The following is a 20257-nucleotide window of genomic DNA, read 5'->3' as shown; positions in this document are numbered from 1 at the left end:
TTGGTTGTGAGTTTAGTTGTGCCTGCTCCACACTTGAACAGCAGTGGACCTGGACTGGGTCCCTTTTTGGGACTTGACTGGCTTAGGATTCAGTAGGGCCTTCGCCAGCCTAGGTTCATCCCAGTAGGGCCCCAGTTCAATTACTTGTGCATATTAATTCCATTTATTTGGGTGTGTAACTTAGTGTATATTTCTGCCATGTTGAATGCTACCTCCTCTTAAGTAACTGCACCTAGGAGTGCTGAGTTTGGCTGTAATTTGGCATGAAGCAATATCAAATAGAAAGCTGTTGTCAAATAAAGATTTCTAGTAGCCAATATACATTTTATTGGGCTATCTATTTATCAGGTTTCACAGAGGTTTATTTTTTGTGCAAGTATCTGAATAAGCAGATAGGTGGGAATACAGTGGTGCCCCGCAAGACGAACGCCTCGCAAGACGAAAAACCCGCTAGACGAAAGGGTTTTTCCGTTTTGGAGGCGCTTCGCAAAACGAATTTCCCTATGGGGTTGCTTCACAAGACGAAAAAATCTTGCGTCCCCCGGCGGGTTTTTTTTGCTTTCTTCGCCCTTTTCCTAAGCCACTAAGCCGCTTATCAGCTGTTCCGCTGATAAGCCGCTTAACAGCTGATCGCTGGAAGCCGCTTGACAGCTGTAGCGCTAATCCGCTAAGCTGTCAATGGGCTTGCTTCGCAAGACGAAAAAACCGCTAGACGAAGAGAATCGCGGAACGGATTAATTTCGTCTAGCGAGGCACCACTGTAATTAAAATAGAAGTGAAACACAACCCTGTGTTTTTGGAGTGCTATTGTCAGAGGAGCCTTATCCTTGTATTAATTTGCAAAGCCCTGAACTACTTAGGTCTAGGATACTTCAGGAATCACCTGACCCCTTCTATCCTAGCTCGATCACAGAGATAATCTGCAGGAGCATTGTTGCTCATTCCTTGAGTTGGCGAGGCTCACTTTATAACAACATGAAATAGAACCTGTCACGTCATTGTCCCAGTATTGTGGAATGCTGTGCCAATAGACATTCAGCAGGTGCTTGCTGTTTTAACTTTTGGATGCCTGCTGAAAACATCTTCATTCCGCCAGGCCTATGAAAGAAGTTAAGAATACATTTTTATACAATGGTTAATTTATACCTGTTACTAACTTTTTAATACAGGCAACTTCTCATTTATGCACATTCAATATGTGTGTGACAGCACTAACAAGCATCAGCCCAAACCCAGAAGTGACCTGAAAATGTCACAAAATAAGGCAGGGGTGGAATAGGGTGTTTGCCGGCTTTTTTCAATGGTGTACCTCAGAACGTAACCCCCACATAAATGGGGGGGGGGTTGCCTGTACGTTTTTACTGTATGGTTTTATGTATTTTTGTTGTAAACTGCTTTAATCCTTTTAATGAAATAGTGGTCTATATTTTTAAAATACATAAAAATAAATTATCTTGAGATTATGACAAGTATCTACTTGCTTGAAATTTAGGCAGCAATCCTGTGAATGCTAATTTGGAAGTAAGTCCATCGAATTCAATGGGATCAGATGGCTCTATGTAAAAAGATGTGCTGTTTGTTACAAAAACATCTTTTAAATTGTAATATGCCTATAAATAGGGAAGAAGTAATGGCTTTGGAATCTGTACTGTTTGCTGTTTTAAATACCTCAACAAGTGAATTACAGTACTTGAATTACATTTGCAGATTTGCTTAAAGACTTATTGTCCTTTACAGAAGTTCTTCTAAAATATAAGCCTCTGTGCAGGCCATATATGCTACCAGAATGTCTGGAGCTGAAGATGCTGCTGCTGTGCTATCTGAAGTGAACATTGGTGATTCATGCAAGCCATTAGATGAGCACAGAGAAGCCAATCCTGATGCAACCCCTAAAGATATTGTGGTCACTATTGGAGCTACTGTGCCAACTGGCTTTGAGCTAACTGCAGCGGATGAAGTACAAGAGAAGCTAGCATCAAAGTCTACAATTAGCAAGGACCGAGGGAAAATCTATTTTGAAATTCCTGTAACCAGCCTTCCAAAGGTTTGCATATTTTATTATTTGAATAATATATCCTGGTAACTATTTGATTGATTGAGGGTGTTGTACTCCTTGCAGTTACTGATATATACATTTCCTTCATTATAGTAAACTGTAGAAGTGCAAACATATTTTTTTTAAATGTCTTTGTGGAGCAAGGAAACTTTCCTTGTATTTACATGAAAACCAGTAAAGATTATTTGGGGGGGAAATAAAACTGAGGGGGGCGGAAACAGCCAAATACCAGCGCAACCGCCAGTGTATGTTTCGTTTTCCTGGAATGGGGAGGGGGTGCAGCATGTTTCTGTGTGATCACTGACATGCACAATGACCCAGAATGCAACCCCAGGGGAAAAAGGGAGTTGTCTGTATTTTATTTTGAAATAATGGTACTTTTATGCCAATCCTTACACATCTACATTCTGTCCTATGAGGCTTACTCCCAAGTAAGTAGATACAGGACTGAAGCATTTAATACCATATCACACTTAATTCCGAAGAGAGGTGCATGTGCATTATTTATGCATTTCTGCAAATAGAAGCTACAAAAATGAAACAAAAAATTGTATTTAAAGTTTACAGTGATATAACACAAAATGTCCTCAAGACATGAAATGCCCTCAGACACATGTTTTGTTTTACATTTTTTAAGATAAAGACAGCCACTACAAATGGTTGGTCTACTACAGAACTTAAGTACAGGTGACAAATATCAGAAAAGGAGAATACAGCATTAAAAAAGATTGTCTCTAATTTCCTTTAGGTTCACCAGTTAAGGTCCGTGGACAACTTATTTGTTGTTGTTCAAGAATTCAAAGATTATCAATTCAAGGAAACTAAGGTAGGTTCTCTCTCTCTCTCCTCTCTCTCTCTCTCTCTCCCCGCCCCCCGCACTGTATGTATCAGTATGTAAAGAGGTAGCCTAGTTAGTCTCTTGCAGCAAAAAATTGTTTGTCGTTGTTTTTCTTATTGTGTGTATGTACCCACCACTTTTGCTGCCTCTTTGACACATCTGATGATATTGATGTCCTATGAAAGTATTCTAAAGAACTGCAGAACATTATTTTCTTTCTGAACACCCCATCTGTGCCACATGTGAGAGTGCTTTTTGAATACAGGATAATTTCAGTAGTTGTCTATGTGATATGAAGGTGTGGCTGTTGGTGAATGGGGTTGAAAGCTTAATGACATACACGAACCATTTCACTTACCTAAACTTCCACCATGGTAGGCCCAATCTCTAATGTGCCATATCTGCAGCAGGGCAGCAGCTGCTCCAGATAAACTCAGCTACTCTTCTGAAAATTAGCAAACATAGAAAATAATTGGTTGTATTAAATGACTTTTATGGATACTTTCTCCTGATACGTTTCAGGAAGAAGCTCTAAAGGATTTAGAGGACTTGGTTAAGAAACTGCCATGGACGGACCCTTTGGATGTGTGGAGGTTAAATACAAGCCTTAAGAAAAGAAAAACAAGGCGGAAAAAGAATCAAACCAATGCAAAGAAAGAGAAACAAGAGGATGACGGGAGCAGAGAGCAAGCTGTTGATAAAACAATTAATGAACCTGTGCAAAATGTTTTTGAGGATACTGATGTCCAAGACCCAGAAAATGCAGATGAAATTGTGCAACCAGGTGATGATGAACTGTCTGATTCTAAAGAAGAATTGACATCCAATGGCGAAAGCAGAAATGGATCAGGTGACTGCAAGAAGTGTGAAATGAAAGCTGAGACGCTGAAGTTCCGGGTAACATGCAACAGAGCCGGTGATAACCACAGCTTCAAATCAAATGAGGCGGCGAGAGATTTTGGAGGAGCTGTGCAAGATTTCTTTCAGTGGAAAGCAGACATGACAAATTTTGATGTGGAGGTGCAGCATACTTTTCTCCCCCCCCCCCATTAAAATATTATTACTATTACTCCATTAATAGTAGGGGTGGGTTAAAATATGACAGAATTTACATGGTTTAGCAGTATGCAGTAGTCTGCTTCTGACATTACAATGAAGTTCATGTGATCAAAGCTTTTTTTCTTATGTGTGCTATTAACTGCAATTTTAACATTATGCCCTAACCCTAAAGGGGGGGGGGTTATCTTAACAATGGCTTATTTGGAACAAGCAAGCTTCAAAATCATTATAATTAAGATTAGTCAGAGCCTGTTGTGTTTGGACTAAAAGACAAGCTACAGTTAAAAAAAAAACAGAAGTGAAAACATCTGATCTTGCAGCTGTGCCAAAGGAAGAAAGGAGAGTGGGGGAGCATTGAAGCCCAAGGCTTGCTGTGTTCTGTTCCCATCATGGAAAACCATAGCTTTTCTTTGTCTTGGTGTCTGAACCAGCTCAAACGAAAATGGAGATGGCTATGTTAGTATTAATTTATGTTGAGATTTCATACTGGGACCACTGGTCACATATACTGGCCAGTCTAAAATTACATCTTTTACATTAGATATAACATAGCCTTCCCAGTTTGAGAGATTTAGGGTTGGAATGACTGACAATCAAGTGCTGACTAATGGTCTCAAGTTTGCCCAACTGCAAGATACCTCATTCTATGTTACAAGGAAACATAGTGGAGGTTGGATATAGTGTTTTCTATCTCACTTCCTTGTAATCTGCAAAAGTGGGGTGGGGAGGATAAATGTTCTAAGAATTGGTTGGATTGCTGTATATTTTAGTGGTTGGCATATGTTTTCCTAGTTTCCCCCCTACCTCAGACTCCACGTCACATAACAAAAATACACCAGTGGATGGTCATTGCTTTCTTTGCATTACCTCAGGCAGGGGTGCCAACTTGAATAGAATATTGTGGGGGCCCAGGGAAGCCCTGCCCCGCATAATCAATCACGTGACACAGTGCGCGCACACCATTTGAATGGCAATGCCTATCAACTTCGTGGGGGCCCAGCCCCCTCAAATATTTTATTGTGGGGGCCAAAGCCCCCACAGCTCCTAGAAGTTGGCTCCTCTGACCTTAGGATTTCTAATTCATAGAATTCCTAGCCTGGGATGTTTCAGCTGTTTGCCTATTTCAGCTATCCTGTCATAACTGTAGGAAGGGACAGGTAGCGAAGGATGAACTAGATCCTGGGAGACTAAACAGATTATGTGGGTCAGATTGTTCATCTCCCAAGTATAGGAGGACTATGGAAGATAGCCCTTTAAAGGATAGAATTTTGGAAAATCCTACATTAGCACTTCAGTGAGGTAGTCTGTTCTGTTTTTTGTGTATATATCAATGTTTACCTACAGTGAAAGGGGGAATGTCTGTGTTAAATGTAAGGGACTTTTACTCTAGGTTCTCCTCAACATCCACAATAATGAAGTGGTAGTGGGGATTGCCTTAACAGAAGAGAGTCTTCATAGAAGAAATATTACCCATTTTGGACCCACAACTCTTCGATCTACTCTAGCTTATGGTATGCTCAGGTAAGGAAACTGGAACAGTTGCAAGATCTCTTAAAACATATGTTCTCTGTTCAAACTTGTTGTGTAACTGCATGTTCTGCATATTCTGCTACTTTTAAACATTAAGCAGAGGACAGTCTCAATGTACCTTACATAAGTAATCCTCCTCAAATGAAATACTCCTGTTCCCCTTTTTATAAAAAAAATAATAATGTTTAAGTGTATTAATTTTTTTCTATTATGTCCTACAGCCTCTAGGGACCACATTTATAAATTATTAGTTACAGTATACTTGGGATTTTTAAGATCAGACATCTATTTGGCAGTGTCTTTTGTGTGATTCACTATTTTACACTTTGCCCTTGATTTCGGCCCAGAAATTCAAAAGAGGAAGTTGGATGTGTTTTTCAAAGAAACAGCTTTTTTTTCATTTTTTTATGTCTGTTATAATATTTTTAGATTTTGCTTTTGTCTTTATTACACAAACTTTGGTCCTCATTTTGTTTAGGCTTTGTGATCTTCAGCCAGCGGACATAATAATTGATCCAATGTGTGGTACAGGTGCTATACCAATAGAGGTACTGTAGCTTTTTATCTTTTCAGTTTTAAAGCATAAAATACCTTACCCAGGTATTGGGTTGCAACCCGATACCCACTTATCAGGAAGTAAGTACCATTAAATCCAGTGGTACGAGTTCTTCTTAGACATACACAGGATTGTACCACATCTACTGACAATCTGGGGCAAAGCAGTCTGATGGGCAGGGTGCAAATAATAAAATTATTATTACAGTGGTGCCCCGCAAGACGAAAAACCCGCAAGACGAAAGGGTTTTTCGGTTTTTGCGACGCTTCGCTAGACGATTTTCCCTATGGGCTTGCTTCGCAAGACGAAAGCCCATAGGGAAATCTCCGGGGACCTCTTTTAAATGCTGGCGGTGGGGAGCAAAGCCTTTCCCCCCCCCCTCCGGACTTCAGAAGAGGTCCAGGAAGGCCGGCGGGGGCGAAAGGCTTTGCTCCCCACTGCCAGCATTTTAAAAGCGGTCCGGGATAGCAGGGAAGCGCTTCCCGCTATCCCGGACGGCTTTTGAAGGCAGGCGGGGGGAGCAAAGACTTTTGCCCCCCACCAACCTTCAGAAGAGGTCCAGGACCTCTTCCGAAGGCGGGCGGGGGACAAAAGTCTTTGTCCCCCCTGCCTGCCTAACCGGGGGCTTTTAAGTCGCCCCGGGACTGTCCGGGGCGATTTAAAAGCCCCCGGACGGCTTTTGAAGGCAAGCGCTGCCTTCCCGCTCTCCCGGAAAGGCAGGCAGGGGGACAAAGACTTTTGCCCCCCGCCCGCCTTCGGAAGAGGTCCAGGGGGCTTTTAAATCGCCCCTTGGGCTGGCGGGGGGCAAAAGTCTTTGCTCCCCCCCGCCTGCCTTCAAAAGCTGTCCGGGGGCTTTTAAATCACCCCGGACAGTCCCGGGGCGATTTAAAAGCCCCCGGTTAGGCAGGCAGGGGGGACAAAGACTTTTGCCCCCCGCCTGCCTTCGGAAGAGGTCCTGGACCTCTTCTGAAGGCTGGCGGGGGGCAAAAGTCTTTGCTCCCCCCCGCCTGCCTTCAAAAGCCGTCCGGGGCTTTTAAATCGCCCCGGACAGTCCCGGGGCGATTTAAAAGCCCCCGGTTAGGCAGGCAGGGGGGACAAAGACTTTTGCCCCCCGCCCGTCATCGGAAGAGGTCCAGGACCTCTTCTGAAGGCGGGCGGGGGACAAAAGTCTTTGTCCCCCCTGCCTGCCTTTCCGGGAGAGCGGGAAGGCAGTGCTGCGTTTTCCGCTCTCCCGGGAAGGCAGGCAGGGGGGAGCAAAGACTTTTGCCCCCCGCCAGCCTTCAGAAGAGGTCGGGGGACAGACTGTCCCCGGACCTGGTCTGAAGGCGGTTTCCATAGGAACGCATTAATTGATTTTTAATGCATTCCTATGGGAAACCGTGCTTCGCAAGACGAAAAACTCGCAAGACGAAAAGACTTGCGCAACGAATTAATTTCGTCTTGCGAGGCACCACTGTATTATTATTTATTAGTAGCAATATCTTCAGATTTGATAGTAAGCTACGAAACATCCCTTGAAGTCCCAGAAATGTCCTGGCATGTTGATGTATTGTTGCAACACATTGTACAGTTGACGCTTGGGTTGCGAACGTGATCCGTGTGGGAGGCATGTTCGCAACCCGCAGCGCCGCATCTGCGCACGAGCTGGTTGCAATTCGGTGCTTATGTGCAAAGCGCGATTGCCAAAACCCGGAAGTAACCTGTTCTGGTACTTCTGGGTTTTGGCGTGCCCATAACCCAAAAATGTGCAACCTGAAGTGTCTGTAACCCGAGGTATGACAGTGTAGGATTTGGTGTACTGGAACGTAAGGGTGACAAAGCAGTCTTAAACATCTCTACATGGAAATCAGACTGGGTTCAAAGGGATTTACTCCCTTGTTTGATTAGGATTGTAGACTTTGATTCCTTATGCTGTGTTGGGTAAACAATATGACCAGATAAGTTGCGCATCCTCAGGCTAGCAAGATGTATAAACCATTTCTACTTCCACAACTATGATTAAGTAAAGGTGCTTGGTCATCTTTAATGTAGTCTTGGAAATCTTTGTAGCACCCCTAGGAGATAGGCCAATATTACTTCACTGCTGGTCCTGTATATGATCCCACAGCTCAGTGTGGGAGGTATTTTCAGCAGCTGTCCGATACAGAATTTTCTCTCTACTTGTTGTGACTCTCTGGCTTAAAGGTCTTTCCAAAATCTAAGCAAGGTAAAAGAACAAATTGCTCTCCTCTGAGCTGGGATCACAGTTTGGAAACCTCATCTTGGTTAGCTTGGGCTTTTGTCTAACAATCCTCCCTCCCACAAAGGGAATAATTTCTTAGCTGCCATGCAGAGACATAAAGTTCCAATCTAAAGTCATTTTAGGTGGGTGGATTTCTCATCTGCTTTCTGTTTGTTTGACCCTTGGGATTTCCTTGGCACTACAGCAGAGAAATCCCCGCCCCCTTACTTGGGGTGGTGGACTAAGGATCAGTTCCCCTTCTGATAATTTGTGCCATATAATGCATTCATAGATGTTATCTCCTAGAATTAGATTTCAGTTGGGTTCTTGCATTGCTGCTAAGTTTGCTGTTTCTTTCTCATTGATAGGGGGCTACTGAATGGCCTAACTGCTACCATATGGCTGGGGATAACAATCCACAGGCTGTGAAGAGAACAGCAAATAATATCGCCTCTTTACTGAAGCAAATTCAAAGTAAAGAAAGGTGGGAATTAAGTACCCAGTGGTGGTTTATGCCATATATTTGTTTTGCCGTTTGTTTGTGTAACTTTTTTATAGTCACTTAGATATTTTTAAAAAATGTTTCCCAGTTCATTAACTTGAGCTTGTTGGTATGGTATGAAAAATTTCTTCCAAGTAGTGACTCCTTAACTTATCTAGTTTTTTTGTTCTTAACAGCACACCTGCAGGCAAACCTATAGATAGTATTCAGTGGGATATCTGTTCTCTACCTCTGAGGACTGGCTCTGTGGATGTCATTGTAACAGATATGCCATTTGGAAAGAGGTAAATGATGGGTGTTTTACAGCTGTGTTTCTGATCCAGAGCCTTGCAGGTACAATGAAGCTTCCAAACTAGGAAGGAATTGCTGGATTTGAATGTAGAGAACTGCATTGTAGAGTTACCAAGTTGAAAACAATCGCATTTCTATAGGTCTCCATCTCTGCTCAGCTGATGGTCAACATATCTTTGGGTCTTGATCTTTATTCCTTTTTCTTTCCTTTTAAAATTTTTTATTAGCTCCAATAAAGTAAATACATAAATATTTGGACAAACAGTCATAATATTTGGACAAACAACCCACAATTTTTCTATGAACAGATTAGGCTGGTTCATATGTATTCTTTTATAATAAGTTAATGTAATCATTGTTACTATAGACCAGATTTTTTTCCAAACCATGCACATAAAGTAGGAGATAAACATTTTTCCAGATTTTGGCTATAACATTCACAGCAGTTACAAGGTTGAATAATATTTCTCAGCCATTTTCCTGGACAACATCATGCAGATACCCAAGTGACATATTTTAACTTCTAAAGGTATGTGATATCCCAACATACCAGAAATGTAGCCTGTACAAATTTCAAAAAAGTTTGTATTTGAGAGCAGTTTCAAAAGGTGTACAGTATAGTGGGACTTCCGGAGGCGGCGCAAAACGGCAATGGCGGTCCTCTTTACTCAGTGAAGAGGGGCTCCGCGAAAAAGGGTCTTCCGCTACGGCGAAGCGGAGACCCATCCAGATAAACCGCAGGCAGAGCGAGCCTGTGGCCGTGGGACTCGGCGGGTGCCAGAAGCCCCCCCAGAAGCGAGGAAGGGACCTCGTAAGAGGCTCCGGATCGTGAACGGGGGAGCGGCGCTGTGAGTTCATCGCTCTTTTCGCGGAAGTGAAGCCGCGCTGCTGTTGCTGATGAGCGCCGACCTTTCTTCTTGAAAAACATCGAGATTGGCTGCAATTTACCCGTGAGTAAGGGGTACCAAAGAACTGATTAAGGATTAACTTAAATTTGTCTATTTTGGCTGAAAACGGGAGGCGAGTAACAGGAAGTCCGCCTTCCGGTCCTGCTAATCGGAGCAAAGCAAAGAACCCGATGCGGGCTGAAGCGTTAAAAAGAGACTTTGAAAGAAGTAAGAAGGGGCATTAATAGACTGTGTGTTTCTAGAAATCGAAAAAGGGTGAAGAAATAAATGTTTTAGTTCAGTGTGCTAGAGAATCTTCCTCCTATTGTGAAGAGACGTGGAATTGAAGGGGATAACCGAGTTATTGGACTGCCAGTGTTGCAAATGAGTACTGTCAGGCTGCTGAAACTTTTCTCTTAACATAAACTGTTGCATTGATGGATACACTATCGCTTTAATACTGTCATCGAAACCTCTCTGTTACCTTGTGGCACTAATTTGAAACAGAACTCTCTGAAATCCTCCTTTCTGAACTTGGGGATTTTAGTTGAAATAGGAGCTTTGATGGTGGAAAAGAAACTTTCTTTCCTTTGAAAACCCCCCCTAGTGGATTTGCGGAGGCATAGTGGCCTGGGAACTGTATCTTATTGGGATTTTTTGTGGTTTAATTGTTTATACTCTGGACTTGCCTTTCTCATGGATTGAAAGACTATTTGACCTTGAACAGCAGCTAGGGAATGAGTGGCCCAGCGAAAACAAGAGCAGCTAAAGCTAAGGAAGCTTTAGCTGAGGAAGCTAAAGAAAAGAAAAAAGACAAGAGAGCTGGGCAGCTGGTCCAAACAACCTTGATTCATCACCGTAGATCCTCGGTGCCAACTGTGTTGACGGCGCAGGAGGAGGAAGTTGAAACGCCTGCTACAGAAGAAATGGCAGCTGGAGGAACTGATCCAGTCTTGAAACAAATTTTGGAACAATTGGCACTTTTGAATAAGAAGGTGGACGATCAGTCATCTAAAATTGATAGAGCTACATCTACTATCAGCAAGTTAACAGATCAGGTTTCGCAGCACACTCAGGCTATTGAGAAACTGCAAGGAGCTACGGCGGAGAACTACAAATTAGCTGCGGAAGCCAATCAAAAAGCTGAGCAAGCGTGCAAGAAGGTGGAAGAGATCAAAGGGGAAGTAAGACCTCTGAGAAGACAGGTAGGAGAACAGCAAGCCTACCTGTCAATGGTGGAACTGAAAAGTAAGGAATGTAATCTTAGGCTGAGGGCTGTCCCAGAGTTGGAACAGGGCAACCTAGAGAAATTCTTGACGGAGCTGTTTTCTAAATTTTGGGGGGTTGAAGAAGATAAAGATTTCAAGATTGTGACGGCCTTCAGACTGGGAAGATCGGTTAAAAAAGATAAGTCCAGAGACTGTTTGGTTTGTTTGAGAACAAGAGAGGAAAGAGACAAGATATTAGGCCAACACTTTAAAAAATCCCTGGAAGTCGAAGGTAAAAGGGCAGAAATTTATAGAGACATTCCTAAATATTTGCTGGACCTTAGAGCCACATATACAGACTTGGCCAAATTGTTAAGATACAACGCAATCCCTTACAGGTGGGAATTTCCTCAAGGTCTGTCATTTACCTATAAAGGAAAGAAGGTAAGAATCAAAACGCCAGAAGATCACCAGAAGTTCCTACACGACAACGAGGAGGACCTCCAAAAGAGAGCCGTAGATTCTTGGCCTCCACCACCGGGATTACCACCAGGATCCATACCATCTGGAGGCGGCCCGGCACCACAGCTTCCGGAAAAGGACGACAAATTAGATACCCAACTGTGATATCCAAGAAGTAGACCGGGATGTCTCTACAGCTTCTTAGTTGGAATATAAATGGCGGGAATTCTCCAGAAAAACGCAGAAAAGTATTTCATATTTTGAAAAAAGAACAATTGGACATTATTTGCCTGCAAGAAACACATGTGACAAGACTCCATAGAAAAGTGCTAATCAATAAAAGGTTAGGCCAAGAATTTATTTCATCGGATAAAGTTAAGAAAAGAGGAGTGGTGATTTATGCAAAGGAGAACTTGTCCCCAAAATTTGTATTTAAAGACGAACAGGGCAGAATTTTGGCAATTGAAATCCAGACACAAGGAGAAAAGTTTTTAATTCTGGGAATTTACGCCCCAAATGATGGAAAATCGGAATTTTTTAAGAAGCTGCACGAGATTATGCTGGACTATTTGGACTATAACAACATTATCATGTTGGGAGATATGAACGGTGTCGCCTCAGTGAATATGGATAAGTCACAAAGTGCTAATATAACGAAAGATGGCAGACTTCCAAAAACCTTTTTTGAAATGACTGACAATTTGGATTTGATTGACATATGGAGGATCAAGAACCCTCTAGGGAAAGAAGGAACTTTCTTTTCTGAGGCCCATATGACATGGACGCGAATCGACCAAATATGGATAACTAGAGGGCTGGCACCTAAGACCAGAAAAGTGGAAATCTGCCCAAAAACCTGCTCCGACCACAACGCCTTGAGAATGGAATTGAGACTAAATACAACCGGATCGTTCAGATGGAGAATGAATGACGCCTTGTTAAGAGATCAGGAGATTGTTAAGAAGGCACAAAAAGTTTTAAAGGACTATTTCGAAATAAATTTAAAGACAAATGTGGAAAAAAGAATAATCTGGGACGCAAGCAAAGCAGTGATAAGAGGGTTTCTAATACAACAGAACACGATTAAAAAAAGACTCTGGAATGAAAAGAAGGAGAAGATCTTGGAGAAAATAAGAGAAGGAGAGAGAAAACTGAGATCCAGGCCTAAATCAAAGGAAGTATTGAGAGAAGTGAAGTTTTTCCAGGCACAATATTCGAAACTGATAAATCAAGAGGTGGAATGGAAAATTAAACAAATGAAACAAAGATCCTTTGAATCTGCAAACAAATGTGGAAAATTGTTAGCCTGGCAGCTGAAAAAGAGACAAAAACTTAACACAGTTACAAATCTAGAGATTGAAGGGAGAATGGTTCAGAAACCCGATGAAATTAGAAGGTCCTTCCAGAAATATTTCAAAGAACTCTATTCTCAAAGGCCACAAAAAAGCTCAGAGGTGGACCAATTTGTTATAACTAATGGATTACAAAAAATACCCCAGGAAATGAGAGCAACCCTGAACTGTAATATTACAACCCAAGAAATTGAATGCGCCATTCAGAACCTCCAACTGGGCAAATCTCCGGGACCTGATGGGCTTACTTCCAAATATTATAAGGTACTGAAGGACTCATTGACACAACCATTGCTGGAAGTTTGCAACCAGATTATGGAGGGGAGGAAGGCACCGGAAACGTGGAAAGAAGCCTTCATCACGTTGATCCCAAAACTAGAATCTGAAAAAACTCAACTTAAAAACTATCGTCCTATCTCACTCCTAAATGTGGATTATAAAATTTTTGCAGACATTTTGGCAAGTAGGTTTAAGAAAGTCTTAAATGAAGTGATTCATAAGGACCAAGCAGGCTTTCTCCCTGGTAGGCATTTATTTGACAACACAAGAAACATCATTGACATTTTGGAGTTTTTACAGATTAATTCAAACACAAGAGCGGTGTTGATTTTTATTGATGCGGAGAAGGCCTTTGACAACATTTCTTGGCTGTTTATGAAGAAAAATTTGGAAAGGATGGGAGTAGGGCGGGGGTTTGAAAATGGAATAGAAGCAATTTATTCAGAACAAAAGGCCAAATTGATAGTAAACAACGTGGTGACAGAGGAGTTTAAAATTGAAAAAGGGACACGACAGGGGTGCCCTCTATCTCCTCTGTTGTTTATTTCAGTCCTGGAGGTGCTACTGAACATGATTAGAAATGACCGGTTGACACAGGGAATTGTGGTCGGAGAGAAACAATATAAACTGAAAGCTTTCGCAGACGACTTGGTATTAACATTACAGGAGCCAGCCTCTAGTACTAAAAGAGCGTTAGAATTAATTTCTGATTTTGGTCGGGTGGCGGGATTCAAGCTGAATAAACAAAAAACTAAAGTTTTAGCAAAAAACTTGACAACTACTGAAATAGAGGAGTTCAGAAAAGAAACAGAACTAAATGTGGTTAAAAAAGTAAAGTACCTAGGGGTGCACTTGACCTCCAAAAATTTGAATTTATTTAAGGATAACTATGAGAAATGTTGGTCAGAGATAAAAAGAGATCTGGAAACATGGTCAAGATTAAAACTTTCCTTGTTGGGCAGAATAGCTGCTATAAAGATGAATGTATTGCCGAAAATGCTATTTTTGTTTCAGTCCCTCCAGATCGTGGATAAGGTGGAATGTTTTGGAAAATGGCAGAGGGATTTATCTAAATTTGTCTGGCAGGGCAAAAAGCCCCGAATAAAGTTTAAAATACTAACAGATGCGAAAGAAAGAGGGGGGTTTGCCCTGCCGGACTTGAGGTTATATTACGAAGCTGCAGCCCTCTGCTGGTTGAAGGATTGGATCCTATTGGAGAACACCGACGTCCTTGACCTGGAGGGATTTGATAATGCTTTTGGGTGGCATGCATATTTGTGGTATGACAAGGTTAAAGTTCATAAATTGTTCAAAAACCATATTGTCAGAAGGGCAATTTTCATGGTCTGGTCAAAATACAAAGACTTATTGGAGAGTAAAACTCCGAGGTGGCTCTCACCGATGGAGGCCAAAGCACGTAAAAGACTCAATATGGAGGCCCACTGGCCTAAATATTGGGAAATAATTGAAAAAATCGGAGATAATTGGAGGTTACAGAGTATGGAAAAGTTAAAAAACAAGGTGCGAGATTGGTTGCATTATGCTCAAATCCAGGAAGTTTTTAAAGCAGACAAAAAAGTGGGTTTTCAGGAGGATAAATCGAAACTAGAAACAGAGTTGCTTGAGCCAAAATCCAAGCTAATTTCGAGAATGTATAACTTGCTGCTTAAATGGAACACACAGGATGAGATTGTCAAATCCTCTATGATAAAGTGGGCACAGGACTTGGGGCATAACATTATGTTTGAAGACTGGGAAAGGTTATGGAACACCGGAATGAAATTCACGGCATGTACTGCCTTGAAGGAAAACATTATGAAAATGATATACCGGTGGTACATGACCCCAGTCAAGCTTGCAAAGATATATCACCTGTCCGATAATAAATGTTGGAAATGTAAGGAAGAGGAAGGGACATTTTTACACCTCTGGTGGACCTGCCCGAAAGTGAAGGCCTTCTGGGAAATGATACATAATGAACTAAAAAAGGTGCTGAGATTCACCTTACCTAAGAAACCGGAGGCCTTCCTTCTGGGCATGGTAGACCAGAGGATGGTCAAGAAAGATAGAACTTTCTTTATGTACGCTACTACAGCAGCGAGGATTCTGTTGGCAAAGCACTGGAAGACACAAAATCTACCCACATTGGAAGAATGGCAGACGCAGCTGATGGACTATATGGAGTTGGCTGAAATGACTGGCAGAATTCGAGACTCGGGAGAAGAAGAAACGGAGGAAGTTTGGAAAAATTTTAAGGACTATTTGAAAAAGCATTATAAGTTGTATGAATGTTAAAAAATGCTCCTTTCTAGGAAGGTATACCTTCAGTATCGGCAAATTTCTGAATTGATAAATAAGATACTATAAGACAGAAGTGAGGTAACGAAATATTTTTATTGTGTGGAAATTAAAAATTAATGCAATTGTATCGAAATGTTTACATCAGATAACACGATAAAATGGAAGATATATTGTTATGTATAAAACAAGTCAACAAATTGCTGAGGTTTTGGTTACACAGGGAATGCAGTGCTCGGGAGATGGGGGAAGTCCATTGGATTCATGGAAGTATGTATTTGAAAGTGGAAATTTGTTTATTAAAAACCTAATAAAATATTTATAAAAAAAAAACAAAAAACAAAAGGTGTACAGTAGTACCTTGGTTTTCTAACATCTCCGTTGACAAACATTTCAGTTTTCGCCGTAAATCCGGAAGTAAATACATCGGTTTCCGAATACGCCTCGGAGGCCTTGCTGTCGGCTATTGAGTTTTCGGTTTTCGAACGTTTCAGAACTCAAACTGTCTTCTGGAACAGATTATGTTAGAAAACCGAGGTACCAATGTGTATATATACCTTGCTTTGCTCGATCTGCATCACCAGTGTTTATCTGATACCCACTTATATATAAAGTTTCTTTTGTGGGGTGGTAAATAGCACTGATGGGATGCGGGTGGTGCTGTGGGTTAAACCACAGAGCCTAGGACTTGCCGATCGGAAGGTCGGCGGTTCGAATCCCCGCGACGGGGTGAGCTCCTGTTGCTCGGTCCCAGCTCCTGCCAACCTAGCAGTTCAAAAGCACGTCAAAGTGCAAGTAGATAAATAGGTACTGCTCCAGCGGGAATGTAAACGGCCTTTCCGTGCGCTGCTCTGGTTCGCCAGAAGCGGCTTAGTTCTGCTGGCCACATGACCCGGAAGCTGTACACCGGCTCCCTCGGCCAGTAAAGCGAGATGAGCGCCGCAACCCCGGAGTCTGCCACGACTGGACCTAATGGTCAGGGGTCCCTTTACCTTTAAATAGCACTGATAAATGGTCTTAAAATAATTATTTGGATCTGCTGAAATGCAATTCCATTGTTCCCTAGTTATTCTTTGACCTGAATCTTGTTGCCATTTTCTCATGTATGTAACCTCATTCCAATCTAAACCAAAGGTCATAAAAAAATCCATTTCTCTTCCTGGTTTCCCCATATTTATGTACCGCGGAAGAGGTTGCACCTCTAATTTGACTCCTGTAACCCCCTCAGTGGTCAAAATGACCTGACCCTGTAACATCTTCTTTATACACTAGTGGCCAAAATTGTGGAAACCTTTTGGAGAAAGTGTATTTCCGAGCTTTGATGACTCATAACACCACTTTTTAATTCAGTAATACCATAAAATTATATATGAATGGAAAGATAATTTAATAAAGAATGTAATGCAACAAGGTTTGGTTTGTTCAATTATCTTTATTCTATAAAAAATTATAGCCAAATAGCAAAAAAGGAGTGTTTAGAGAGCCAGTCAGGTATTTCTTGTAATGAATAATCCTTCATAAAATTTATTTCATTACATTCTTCATTAAATAACTTTCCATTGAAAAATAATTTTATGGTATTACTCCAAAAAAAGTGGTGTTATGCGCCATCAAACCTCGGAAATACACTTTCCCAAAAGGTTTCCACAATTTTGGCTACTAGTGTACTTTTTAAACTGGTATTTTGCCATTGCTTTAAATCATTTAAGTACTGCATTCCTATTTCTGGATTTAGAAATTCATTGTAATATTTAATTATTTTATTAATAATACATTCTGCAGTGAAATTGTCTTAGATAGGTTCATAATCTTCTTTAGAAATGTGTACTGATTTCCAAGACATTGTTGGGCCCATTTCTTCATCGTACATGGCTGATTTTCCAGGATGGTATTTAATGTTAAAATATCTCCATAATCAATTTCCCTTTTGCACCTTAAGATGGGAGGAACATTCCCTGCAAACATTCAGTATTTGTTCAGTAAATCCCTTGCTTTAAGATGCTTAAAAATTGCTTATAAGGGAGATAGAGGGTAGGAGCAAACAGATTATTCTACCGTCCACAAATCTTTTTTGAAGTTTAGTTAAATCTGAGATTATCAGGGTTCTACATAACCAACCAGATTCCAAACTGGAGAGCTTATTCTTCACTTGTATTCATGCAACCCTCTATGCAATGTTCATTCAATAAGTTATTAAAAGCAAGGCAGTATGAAAGGCTTGGATTCTCTTCCCCACTCCAACTCATTAATTTGAAAGGAGTTGCCGTTGATTAAATATATGGATAAACTCACTACTATGGGCAAGAAATACTGGACAATAGACTGTTTGTACTTCTAAGTTTCCTTTCTGTTGCTTCTCAATTTCACTCTAGGATAGGGTCCAAGAAAAAGAACTGGGATCTCTACCCATCCTGCCTTATGGAGATGGGCCGGATCTGCAGACCAAGGACTGGCAGAGCTGTGCTGCTGACTCAAGATAGGAAATGCTTTGCTAAGGTAGGTAGTGGCTAGCTAACCCCCAGGCATTTGTTAACAGTGCCTTTTGCTCTTCACTGCTGAAGGCAGGACAATGGTATTGCTGTTATCTAGGATAAATACTGCCAGAACTGAAAGTCAAATATTCTTGTTTCAGTATAGAGCAATTTGCTGCCATTTAGAAAAGACTAACACTCTTATAGCATTATCAGTTTTCATTGTTCAACTGGGTAATATATATTATTCTAGATCCCAAATTGTGCTTTTAAACTAAGGATAAAGGGCTCCCTCCCCTCTCTCCCCCCCCCAAAAAAAAGCCAAGAAGGGGGGTGGACAGAGGGAGAAACTGATTTTCCTGGTACACTATGTGTACTGACTAAAAAAAAGAGAGAGTTTCAGATAGGGGCTGTAGTAAGTGACATATAGGCGCATTTTCAATAGCAAGTGAAAATGGAAACATATCTGTAACTTTCATATCTGCTTGTCAAGAGAAACTTGCCACTCGTTTGCATTTCAGGCCTTGTCAAAAATGGGACACCTATGGCGAAAGTCTCACACCATCTGGGTGAATGTTGGGGGACTCCATGCTGCTGTGTACCTTTTGAAACGCTCTGCAGAAAAAAATTAAGGAGACAAGATCATACTGGTAACATCTTGCTCAATTTACTGACCACACATGCACTCTTTCGGAGGGCTATTTGTTTATTGTTTCCCTGTGATTCTGAGTCAACCCATCCTTATGATATTGAATGGAGTAAAAAAAATAGGAGCAAGTGAGCAAGCTTGCTGGTCCAAGGATCAGTTGTGTCATACCTAACCAGAAACTCTTGAAGGAGTTTTCAGGGCTTAAATAGAAAAGTATAGCCAATTTATTAATGAAACTAGTAACTCTTCAATGTGCCTGTGAACCTGAGTTACTGTTTCAGTTTGGGTGCAAATGTATTTTTCATATTCATAGAGCAAGTTATCCTGTTTCCTACTACAGGACAGCTAATTTAAGATGAAAATATTTTGCCATTGGAGAAGCACCTCCATGTTGTTTTGTTTAGTTGCCAAAAATAGGCAACTAGTTTGTTGCTTCTGTTCATTATATGATAAGCTGTATCCCAGAATCCATTTGTTCAACAACTTCAGAGCTCAGTAGTGCTGCCTGTTTTCTCACCTGCTACCTCAATTTATGCCTCAATTCACTTGTTTACTTTGATCTGCAATGTATATTGCTGAGAATGCGTACTATTCAGCCTCAGCATATTTCTGTAGTCATGGTTTTGATTTGGAATAAGACTTGAAAAATGCTGTAATAGCCTTCCCCGTGTACTGCTACTGTTGGTTTTGGACACAGGATAGATTTAGATGAGAATATTTAGTGTGGTTGAATTTAACCTGATAATATAGCTAGTTATATCATCTGTTAACAAATAATATACTCAAAAGTTCCCTAATAGTAACCTATAATAATGCTTATGCACCATCCAATGACCAAGGTTTATTACAGCTGTGTTCAAGAGATGTTGCCAGTGAGTTGTGTCCATTGTTTATATGTGTACTGAAACCGATTTGTCAAATTTGGGAGCCTTTCCCTGTGAGCTTGAAAAGAATAGCTAAAATACTATAAAATATATGTTGAATGCACTGTTTTTCAGTCTAGAAAGCATTTAGGGGGATGAAACATATATTATACATGCTTGAAATTTTTAATTCAGATTTTGAGCTAAAGGTTTAGGAGGGGGAGAGGAATTAATGCTTGTGAGATAAGAGATGAGCTACATGCAGCTGTAAAAGGCTATGAATGAAGTTCTTTCATGAGAAATAAAGCACCAGCACTGTTCCAATTACTGTAAAAAGGTAGCTCTTTGTCGTTAGAACACTTTTGCCCTCCCAAGTTGCCATTTCTTTCCTATCTATGGGGGTTACTTTGGTGTTTCTCACTGTTGTTGTAGCATTTGAATTTTGATGTTATAATTTTACCTCTGTGTAATAAAGTTTTTACCAGAGCTATCTCCTTTTTGTTCTGCTGTTCACTTGGGTCACATAAAATGAGGTTAGTAGTTTATTTTCAGGAAACTATATTTAATAATTTCTTAAGCCGCAAAGATTATCAGTGGAAGTCTATCATCTATTCATCCATATTTATTTCTGGCAGATTCCAGAAAACATGCAGGGGGGAGAGAGAAAGAGAAAGGAAGGAAGGGCTTGGGTGGGGGGGGGAGAACTTTTGCCTCACTTTCCTCCCCCCACTTAAA

General features: G+C 41.1%; 1 protein-coding gene across 5 annotated transcripts in view; it reads left to right on the top strand.

Moving 5' to 3' along the window:
• Positions 1 to 20012, top strand: part of THUMPD3 (THUMP domain 3 tRNA guanosine methyltransferase) — a 28964-nt gene extending 8952 nt beyond the window's left edge. For 2 of the 5 annotated variants that reach the window (XM_081902649.1, XM_081902653.1), the window contains exons 2-10: positions 1769 to 2044; positions 2805 to 2882; positions 3417 to 3914; positions 5344 to 5474; positions 5962 to 6031; positions 8629 to 8744; positions 8939 to 9046; positions 17912 to 18035; positions 18532 to 20012. In XM_081902649.1, coding sequence (XP_081758775.1) covers positions 1769 to 2044; positions 2805 to 2882; positions 3417 to 3914; positions 5344 to 5474; positions 5962 to 6031; positions 8629 to 8744; positions 8939 to 9046; positions 17912 to 18035; positions 18532 to 18642 — 1512 coding nt within the window. In that variant the 3' untranslated portion in view covers positions 18643 to 20012. Of the gene's footprint in view, positions 1 to 1707; positions 2045 to 2804; positions 2883 to 3416; positions 3915 to 5343; positions 5475 to 5961; positions 6032 to 8628; positions 8745 to 8938; positions 9047 to 17911; positions 18036 to 18531 lie in introns of all 5 variants that reach the window. The other 3 variants (XM_081902651.1, XM_081902650.1, XM_081902652.1) reach the window with 2 other exon arrangements.
• The last annotated feature ends 245 nt before the right edge of the window (positions 20013 to 20257 follow it).

The sequence above is a fragment of the Podarcis melisellensis genome (genome assembly GCF_964234715.1).
Source record: "Podarcis melisellensis genome assembly, chromosome: 2".
In the NCBI taxonomy this organism is placed as follows: domain Eukaryota; kingdom Metazoa; phylum Chordata; class Lepidosauria; order Squamata; family Lacertidae; genus Podarcis; species Podarcis melisellensis.
The sequence above is the reverse complement of the archived record's forward strand: the minus strand, read 5'-3'. Positions and strand labels throughout refer to the sequence as shown.